This window comes from Pundamilia nyererei, unplaced genomic scaffold, assembly GCF_000239375.1.
Source record: "Pundamilia nyererei isolate P.nyererei 1_Seehausen unplaced genomic scaffold, PunNye1.0 scaffold00007, whole genome shotgun sequence".
Classification (NCBI taxonomy): Eukaryota; Metazoa; Chordata; class Actinopteri; order Cichliformes; family Cichlidae; genus Pundamilia; species Pundamilia nyererei.
This window is the reverse complement of record NW_005187408.1, coordinates 1,698,961-1,709,137: the sequence shown is the minus strand read 5'-3', so window position 1 is coordinate 1,709,137 and position 10,177 is coordinate 1,698,961. Positions and strand designations below refer to the sequence as shown.

The window sequence follows — 10,177 nt, the reverse complement described above, 5'->3', positions numbered from 1 at the left end:
AAAAAAAAAAAAAAATCAATGTGGTTTGCAAGGTGCTGTTTAGCTCTTTCACTTAAGTATATCATGTTTGCATGTTTTCTTGTCAGCGAGACTTTGGAGGTTGCTGCTTTTTGAAGTTAAGGCAGTTTTGCTTCCACAAAATTCTAAAATTGATATTTTAATAGAGCAGAAATAATTTCCCAAGGAAAAAAGAAAGACCTGCTTGCAGTGTGATTTATAGTACTAATGAGAACTCATCCTCCAACTTACTCTTAAACACTGATCATAGCACCCTGACACCAAGCAGGCAAACTAGAGAATTAAATAAAGATGGATTTAAGAAACCAAAAACAAATAGAAATTTTAAAAAAAGAGAGGCTGCTGTGTCTTGCTTTGTGAAAGTGTTCAGACATGAACGGGTCAAAGCTTTCCAAAAGAAAAAAAAAACCTTCCTCCATTCAGATCTGAAAACCATATTGACTGTTTTTCCTTCATTAACACAACTGAAGTAGATTTTTGCAAATTTACTAAACTGAAGGTTCAGAAATTTCTTAAGTAGTTAATTTGCTGCAGATGTTAAGGACACAGTACCAGATAAAAGTAAGGAAATAACAAAAAGCCCCAGGTGTAAATCTCCTACCGTGAGCGTAGCCTTTTCATATTAGACACGACTGAATAGCTCCATTCCCTCAGTGTTTGTCAGCTCAGCTTGTTCAGAGCTAATGCAGCGTAAATAAATGTAACGCTTAATGGAAAAAGTGACGTGCAAATTCACATTTTTTGTCATTCGGGGCTATTGAAGCATGATCAGTGATTTGTTATTTTGCCTAGATTAATATTCACAGTACTGTGCAAAAGTCTTGAGCCACCCCTCACATTTTCCTTCCAGTGAGACAGACTGTTGTTATTTATTCATTTATTGTGAAAGCAGTCTGGATCCAGTAGTTATCCAGGCTTTCTTGGGGTCTTTCAAATGGTTTTTTGTTTTGTTTTTTGACATGGGCTACTTTTTCTCTCATTCTCAGTCCAGTCCTTTTACCTGACCATTTTCGAAGGAGTGCTTCTCATTTAAACCTAAGAAAAGCACCTAACTCTATTTAATAACCAGTTTTATGTTTACATGTAACAGACGAGTGAGCAAAGAATCAATTTAAACATTTATCTTTAGACATTTTATTACTAGCCTGCTTAAACACACAATTTGTTTGGATTTCTGTAGCTGAATCTGTGAAAAAAATACCAAAGATGACAGTTTGATAAGCATAAAATATTTTTTTTTGCACTAGCCAGGTGATTCACAGAGAGCCCTTAGCAGAAAACCTTTATATATCTCATGGTGGTGTGCAGTACATTCTTTAAAAAAAAGAGGTAAGAATCTGGACAAGTGGTGGACAAAAGAAGAATTGGCAAGACTAAAAAACTATGTACAGCAGATGATCAGTGTCTGACAGCCATGTCCTTAAGAGACAGGAAATTATCCAGCAAAGATCTGACACAGGACCTGAAAGACCCATCAGGACCTTCTACTGTTTGTCAAAAACATCATTAGACATGGTCTCAGGGGAAGGGTGGCTGTCAAGAAGCCATTCTTAATGAATTGAAACACAGAGAGAAGGCTGAGGTATGCCAAATTACACAAGAATTGGACTGAAAATCATGGCATGATGATTTGTTTGGCTCAAATCATTGGCAGCATGTGGAGGTCGTCACGAGAGAGGTGAACAGTGAGTGTTTACGGCCATCAGTAAAACACAGAGGCAGCATTGTCGTGGTTTGGTGCTGCATTTCATACAGTGGTGTTGGAGATCTTGTTAAAACTGATAGAGTTAACACACCATTCAGTACCATTTGAAAAGTATCTGCTTCATTTTTCAGCATAATAATGTTGAAAAGATGACAATCCCGAACCAACCTGGAGAGAAAAACCACAGTGGACCGCTATCACTGATTAAATGGCCTCCTCAGAGCCCAGGCCGCAAAATGTTTAAAGCACTGTGGGATCATCTCCACAGAAAAATAAACAAAAGTCAGCAGACATCCAAGGAAGAGCTTCCAATGCCATTTAAGAAGCCCGGAGAACTATTCCTAAAGACTACGTAAACAAAGCAAGAAAGGTGGTCCTAGCAGATGGTGACTTTGAAGCTTGTCAGTTTTTGCCTTATGTATTGTATTTCCATCTATGTTTGTCATGTTTCAGTGAATTACTGTATGTATTATTTTAAAGCAAAATATAAAGATGTAAAAAGCGGTATTATGTTCTTAACAATGTGATTGGTTTTGCACCAGTCCTCTTCATACCCTGCTGTGTTCTTAAGATCAGGTCTAAAGCTTAGTGGGAGTCAGTGTAAGGAGGCTAAAATGAATTTAGTTCTCTACAGCAAAAGGCTAAATAAGTTCCCAATAAAGGACCAGCAGATGGCAAAATTTGTCTTACAGTGGGTTGCATGGATACTGAGTTTCCTAATTTGACCACTTGAGGACACTGTTGGACAGCTGCTTTAGTCAAATCATTTGTCGTTTTTGGGAAAGTACTGGAGGCTTGTTGTGTATAAAATCACAAAACAAAAGAAAATGTGGTATGTGACTTGTATACCCTAGTGGTTACCTTCCCTGCTACTGGCAATTAAAATGAGGACATAACTGTAATGACTGTGATTACTGCAGTAATCACAAAGTAGGAATATTCAAGACCCTTTGTGGATTTGGCTGTAAAACCACGTGTGGCCTCACACGGCTTTACACAATCCAAAGTCATGCGGACCACCCTGCCTCACAATTGTTATCCAAGACCATGTTGATCCAGACCACTTCTCAAAAAGAAAAAGACTCTGGCATGCAGCAATATAATGAACAGCCAAAGAGCATTAAGTGTGGTGTCACTTGGTCTGCCATTAGTATTGTGTGTAATTGTTATTTCTGTCTCCTCTGTCCAGATAATGACGTCCTGCAGTTTGGCAAGCTAGTAAGCACCTCCAACACTTATGAGCCCACTGACCCCGGAAAGCCCAGGAAGGCCGTAACCGTGACCACAGACCAGCCTCTTCTTTGGAGCATGGGCATCGGTAAAAACGGGGAATGACAAAGAAGAGAAATCTTTCTTAATGGAAGTGAAAAATGTGGAATTGTGACCTAGTTTCTCCAGATCAGCTACGGGGAAAAAAATCTCAGGTTTTACACATTTGAACAGGCTTCTTAATTTTTGTTCGCTCAGATATAAATGAAAAATCTAATGCTGAAAAGCTAATTTCTTTGCTGTAACCATGGTGACCACTGTCTTTTGAATAACATACTCAAACCACAATAGCCAAATTATTACTACTCTGATGGTAACGTGAAGTGGCACTATACAGTTAAACTCTATTCCTACCTTGAGCTTCTACACTGTAGTGTTAAATTCAAAATGAACAATTCTGTTTTAATATCTGCACATTGCCTACGTGTGTCCAGATATCCACTTTGCATAGCAGCATCCTGCGTGTGCCTTTGAGGTCAAGACGATGGGCCTGCCTTCTGTGGCTGTTAGCAATCTCTATGGATTAAATCAAATTGAGAACGCCTAATTAAAAGTGCCTTTTGATTGCAGATTTACAAAAGGTAAAAACCAAGCTACTGCAAAAAGGTGCTGTGTTGATAGAGTAGACGGGACAGATCAGATTTCCAATTATTTTTATTTACACAGTGACATATAAATGTTGAGCACAGAATGTAAAAATGCCATCCCGACAATCCCCCCTCCCCCCCAATCACACCAGCTGTTAACACTGCACCACCATCTCCTGTCCCCAAAAGATGAAGTCTGAGTGATCAGGACCTAACCGCCACTAGAAGGAAAAACAGAGAAGGGGATGTTAAGTTGGAGAACACAAATGCACCTTATTTTTCACATATTCTCACTTTTTATAACAGCCTATGCTGTCTTCTACTGTACACAAACAACTGCCAACAGTACTGGTGTGACTTTTTAAATCCTGTGTTTTGTGTAATAAAAATGATTAATCACTGGAAGAGTTTGTGTCATTTTATCATCCATTTAATGAAATTTACATACAAGAGAAACTTGATCAGAGACTTAAATAAAAGATGCAATCATGTTAAATTTGTCTGTGGAAATATAGTATTAGTAGCAGCTATAACATATGACTGTAACAATTAATGGTAGAGCCATAGTGATTCACAAGATTCAAGGGTGACGGCAGAAATTCTGGATCAAAGTGCAGTATTTTTTCCATTATAAAATTAAGACATTACAGGAGTTTTAAAATAAAAATACATATATTGTACTGAGTGAAATTGAGGATGAACTTAGATAACAATAAGTAAAGGCAGATGATAATGAGAAGTGGGTCTGGATCAGTAAGTTACCCTCATTGTCTGTAGAGTCATCACTGACTTCAATTTTGAATGACCAGCTGTACTCAGATTGAGAGGAATACAAAGGAAAACCCTAACCCCCCAAATTATCAGTGAGCCAGATGAGAGCACGTTTTAGACGATATTATCTAAAAATTGTTCAGAGACAGTCTGCGTGATGCTGTTTATCATAAATTGTTTACTTACACAATGATGTTGTTGATGGGGATGTGAATGAGCTTGACAAAGAAACCAATGAATCCCATGATGGCAAACCCAATCGCTGTGGCCATTGCAATCTTCTGAAATTCTGGGTGAGGGAAAAATAATCATTGTTAAAAATACTGGAAATAATACAATGTCCCTATTAAAGAATTGAGCTCTTTGGATCCGGAATTTGCTAGTCAATTGGTTCAAATTTATATATTCATTTTTGTTTCCAGCAAACAAAGGCTAGCCGACATAAATAAAAAGAAACAACACCCACCTTTTCTGTCAGGTTTTGTGCACCTCTTAACGAGCCTGATGGAGTCTTTCACGAACTGCCGGCCGGGCTCAACAAACTGCATAACCTGATCCATGGTGCTTAGTCTGAAACAACACCAGTCAATCTTAAAGCTGGGACTGGTTTCAGTGCTGACGTTGACTTAAGCTGACCGAGCTTTAACAACTTTGTTATTATAAATATAGTGTATATATTCTCATTTTCTAAGAAAGAAACAAAAATACGATTAAAAACAAGTATGCGAAGCTGATTTTAAGTCAGTTATGTTACGTTAATTTAATTAAAACTCGACCTTAGCTAACGCTATCCTAAGATATGCTAACTATTATGGCGACGTAGCGTTATGTTGGCAATAAGCCTCGACATGTAAAATAAAATCAAAAGGTTCCAACCCAACTATAGTTGGTTACATTTATCTGATGAAAAAGATACATGTGTATTTAAAAGCGGCAGTTAGCTTACCTATTTCCTACGTGATATTTAGTAAGAAAGTCAGAGAAGTGAGAGCCACGTAGCTACGACACAGATCACCCCTTGTACAGAAAGACCTGACGTAGACTTTAGGAGCGCATGCGTATTGTATTCTATGCGCTGTTATCATTCTCTGCACCGCCCCCTGCAGGCGGGGAGGTGTTCTTAACGATTACACTTTCTGGAGTCGACAGGCAGAAGGAAGAGAGGAAGACCTCAAAGAAGATCCATGAATGTAATGGAGCTGGCTATAAAGAGGATTGGTGTGATACTGTAAGATCATATATCCCATCTTTATTTACATATTTGGGCAAGCAAACATTTGCAGCCATCATCCCAGAAACACATTAATAGCAATAGACTGAAAAAATAAAAACAATCAAGATAATAAACAAGTCTTTAGTCGAGGACTAGAATTAGGTATAGAAAAACAAGTTTATCCCCTTTAATAAAGATAAAACACTCTAGCAGAAAGCAAACTGACAATGGTTTAGTCGCTTTCACAATTAAAATAAATAAGAAAACTAAATAGTTACAAAGGAATTAGGGCCCCTAAATTTATCACATATTTAAATCCATAAAATTACAATCAGGGGTTCTAGATCCTTTTTTTCAGAGACTGTATATCTAAATCAGAATGCACACATTGTTCAGACAGATTACTGGTCATGGGCTTATCTTATTCCACATTCCTTAGGCACTAAATCCTCCCTCATGTGATGCAGATTAAGATGTGATTTCTAAACAGCATTCTGGCATTTGCTTTATAATGACTTTTCTTTCCTTTCTTCATTATACTTAGCCTACTCATCTCAGTGTCATAGTGTCAAAGCACACATGTCACATCACATAACATGTCTATAGGTTACAAACGAGCAAAATTTTGCAATGTAGTTGTTACTCTTACATGCTGACACTTACAACCATATGTGTCCATGCTGTAAATAGTTCTTTCTACTGTTAGGAGGAAAGGTAGAACTGCAAGCATTCATAATGATCTGAGTTTTACTGATCAGAACCAGATCCACACTTTGCTCTATCTCGCTGTTCAAGACTGGAATGAACAAGATATGCCCTCACAGAAATAAGCATCATGCACTTTTTAATAACACTTTTTCCCACCAAAACATACAATGTACAGCTTTTTTAGATCATTTACAAAATAAAATGGTCTTTGGAGCAATCCTGTTACTTTTCTTTTAAACAGTAACATTAATACATGTATAAAACTGCTTAGCAGTGCTGTTTAAAGTATGATGTTTTCACACACAGTGTCTTCACTGCCAGGTGATGCCGAGCATGTTACAGCTGACCTCCCACAGTTTCTGCGCCAAGTCATCATCAGAGGCGGTTCTTGAGCACCTTGCAGTGGCGCAGTCACTGCACACACAAAGAAACAGAAAATGAGAATTACACACTATGCACTGCATTTATGTAACTTATAAAAAATGGGGAAAAAACATTACATCAAGTGTAACTTTTCCTTTATTACCAGGTAGAAACACTGGGCACGGTAACACCGGCACTCTAAAAGCTCTTGCGGTTAACTGAAATACTTGGACTGTGTACCTGAAGTACCCTCCGCTCAGGCTCTCTAGACCTGGCTCTGCAGCACAGTAAATGGTAGTCTGCGCTCCCTCCACTGTGGTCTTGGTGAAAACCTTGAAGATCTTCACCGCCACTTGGATACATTGGTGCTGGTGCCTCCACAGGTCAGACTGAACCACCCCTGGGTGCAGAGAGAAGACGCTCACCCCTGTACCTGCAACACAAATGCAAGCACATACAAATGCTGCCAAATAACATGTGCTAACAATTGTCACCTGCTATTTACTGTATATGTGCATGTTGGGATTTTAAGCGAGGTTTGTAACATTTTTTTCAACCAGTCCCTACTCCCTACAGTGAATATAGTTTTTTTCTTTTTAATGAAAACAACAACAGACAAGTTAGCCTTTGTTAAAACACCTTCAGTTTATTTCTGAGTTAATGGACTGAGCTCTACTCCTGGAGGATTAAAGAGAGCATTCAAGTGGAAGTGGGACTCAAATGTAACTGTTGGCAGATGAGTAGGTACGAAGGCAGACAAGTACTGACATAGGCAAGTATTTCTGCAAGTTACTCAGGGTGACGTTAATAGAAAGTTTAAGCTTGTTGCTGCCAGACTGTTGTTATGTAAAAATGTAAAAAAAAAAAAATCGACTTCCTTGACTCAACAGCACAACTTCATCCCATTAGTCAGATTCCATGACTCTGAGTCTCTCAGCAAAACCCGCCTACACGATGTCTGCACATGCTCCACTTTTACACATTTCTGTGGCCATATCATGGCTGTAAGATACCCATGTGTTATAGCCTTCATTCCTCATGATGCACATTTGGATATTCCTTTTCTAAAAGCTCACCTTGCAACCTTTTTGCGAGTGAGCGTGCAAAGAGGACGTTAGCCAGTTTGCTCTGTCCGTAGGCCTTCATAGCATCGTAACTCTTCTCACTGTTGATATCATCCAGTCGAAGCCCAGTCCAGGTATGGGCCACCGATGCCACCACGACAATACGGGCCGGAGCAGAACGCTTGATAAGGTCCAAGAGTAAGTAAGTCAGCAGGACGTGACCTGATGAAAACAATTAGAACACCTTTTCTTGTTAATTTATTAACAAAGCAAACCCAGCAGTTAATGTGTAGTGTATGTATAATAACCCTTTTAACAAATATAATTAATTTTACTAATTTGCAAAAAAGACACATAAGGAAACTGTACCAATCACATCAGTGACTAGCTGTGCTTCTTGTATACCTGTTGCTGGAATTTGTGTGGTTGTTTCTCATATGCAACATAAAGTAGCTCTTCCTGTGGAGTTCATAAAAAAGCCAGCCACCTGACTGAGAACAATCTAAAATCTGACTCCATTTAGACGACCAAACCTGGCCACCCTCGTTTTCAATTTACATGGCACTCTACAACCGCAGGAGTCGCAATCTCAAGCAAATCTCGTGGTTTTTTTCCTACTCCTTCTTCCTTGCTGTGAGCTTTCTGCTTTGTTAGAAGTCAGAAAGTTTACATTATCACCGGATATTATTCCTGCTGATGTGGTAAACACTGTGTCACCCAATATAATGCATGCCAAGAAGTTTTCTTTTTCTTTTTTTGTTTGCAAAACGTTGAGGGACTCTTCTTGATCTTAATAAGAGCATTTTTCTTTACTATTTTTTCATTAATTCCCATTTTGTGTAACAATATCACTGTTTAAAAGAGCATGTGAACACATAAAGAATGTGCCGAAGTGCACAGGTTTATTTCTGGATATTTGTACATGTCTGTGTGTTTGCATATGTGTGTGGGAGACCATGCTGGAGCACAGAGTGTTCCCGCTCCGTCAGCCTGAGACAAAAATAACATGGAGGAAAACATCACCTAGGAAGAATCCATGGTCCAATAAAGGAGGAAACACCGGCAGCAGCAACTCTAGTTCATTGTCCTAGCTTGGTGAGATGTGTTATTAATGCCAGATTTAAAATGACCTTTTTCACTATGAAAATACGCCTGTCACCAGGCAAACTTAGCATAAATTCAGTCAGAGGCACAATGTAACTGTCAGCTGTTCACGTTAAAGTAAACTGGCAAATCTAAGCTGTCAGAAAAAGTTGTAGCCAAGCAAACTGTGTAAACATATTTAATGACTGCTTCTAAATATGAAACATGAGCCTTAATTTCAAAACAAAAAAGAGGCGTAAAAATGCAGACAGAACAATACAAAACTGAGAGTAACTTACCCAAGTGATTGACACCTAGCTGCATTTCAAACCCATCAACCGTCTTGGAGTAGGGACACATCATAATGCCTGCGTTGTTTATCAGGATATTCACTTGTTTTTCCTCTGGAGAAAAAAACCAAAAAACCACACAAACTGATAAAGATTGGGTATAAAATTTCATATGTACCGAATACACTTCATATCTGATAAAACAACTGGTTTTAAATTCAAATGCTTTTACAGTATGCCTCTAATTATCGGCAGCAGAGGCAGTGGAGGGGCTGAACAAACAGGGATTTATACATCAGCCCTGCAATTAGTGAGCCCTGTTTGCTTGAAGAGTCCATTACTCCTTAAGAGGCATACAAGTATGCTCTTGAAAGGAAAAGTGGATTTTTAAAAAAAGCATATACCTTTGATAACAACTTCAGCAAAGGCCCTGATGGACTTGGTGTCAGACAGATCAAGTTTCCTGATGACCACGTTCTCATTTCCTGTGTCTTCCAAAATGTCCGTCCGTGCCTCCTCTGCCCTCTCGAGGTCTCTGCACGCCATGATGATGCGTGCACCTACAAAGTAAGATCCACAGAGCACAAGCTAGTGACAAATAGTATAATAAAATACAGTCCCTCACTACAGAGTATCAGTTTAGGTGAGCACAGGGACCTTAAATCACCCCAAGTTTCATTAGGAAAGACTTGACCCACATCATATTCTTGAAAGTGTGAAATTTCACTCTGAGCTCACATCCTGTTTTTGGCAGCAAATGATTTTTATACACCCCATAACAGCCATTTTCACAGCAGTTGTATTGTACTACCCTAATACTTGAACAGTAGAGTTCAAAAGATTCCCAAACTTAAAACTACAAAAAAAGCTTTGCTCATTTGGTGGGATACAAAAGCTCCCAGCATTAAATGAAGAACCTTAATCTTTCAGGGTTCTTCAGATTGTCCTCTAATGTTTTCTAAGCTCTTACTCAGCATCTCATTTAGCCAACTGCTCCACTCGAACAAACACAAGACCCTCTCGACTGTGTCGTTCTCATTCGCTTCTGACACAAATTACCATGCATTCTTCTTAATGAGCACAGAAGGGGGGGGGGGGGGGGGGGG

The 10,177-nt window shown here is 38.9% G+C and overlaps 3 protein-coding genes across 4 annotated transcripts in view; 1 reads left to right on the top strand and 2 right to left on the bottom strand.

Moving 5' to 3' along the window:
- tpk1 (thiamin pyrophosphokinase 1) overlaps positions 1–3,065 on the top strand; it is an 81,033-nt gene extending 77,968 nt beyond the window's left edge. For both annotated transcript variants that reach the window (XM_005722491.1, XM_005722492.1), the window contains exon 9: positions 2,913–3,065. In XM_005722491.1, coding sequence (XP_005722548.1) covers positions 2,913–3,058 — 146 coding nt within the window. In that variant the 3' untranslated portion in view covers positions 3,059–3,065. The remainder of the gene's footprint in view (positions 1–2,912) is intronic.
- Positions 3,066–3,628: 563 nt separating this feature from the next.
- Positions 3,629–5,403, bottom strand: sec61g (SEC61 translocon subunit gamma). Its single transcript, XM_013915855.1, has 4 exons — positions 5,297–5,403; positions 4,817–4,920; positions 4,537–4,639; positions 3,629–3,800 (listed from the first exon to the last, which is right to left on the bottom strand). Exons 2-4 carry the CDS (start codon positions 4,908–4,910, stop codon positions 3,791–3,793), a joined length of 207 nt encoding a protein of 68 aa, XP_013771309.1. The 5' UTR covers positions 4,911–4,920; positions 5,297–5,403; the 3' UTR covers positions 3,629–3,790.
- Positions 5,404–5,867: 464 nt separating this feature from the next.
- The window catches only part of LOC102198189 (retinol dehydrogenase 12), a 6,354-nt gene continuing 2,044 nt past the window's right edge, over positions 5,868–10,177 (bottom strand). Inside the window, exons 3-7 of the mRNA XM_005722490.1 lie at positions 9,476–9,631; positions 9,081–9,185; positions 7,711–7,920; positions 6,875–7,067; positions 5,868–6,685 (exon numbers count right to left, since the gene is read on the bottom strand). Coding sequence (XP_005722547.1) covers positions 6,583–6,685; positions 6,875–7,067; positions 7,711–7,920; positions 9,081–9,185; positions 9,476–9,631 — 767 coding nt within the window. The 3' untranslated portion in view covers positions 5,868–6,582. The remainder of the gene's footprint in view (positions 6,686–6,874; positions 7,068–7,710; positions 7,921–9,080; positions 9,186–9,475; positions 9,632–10,177) is intronic.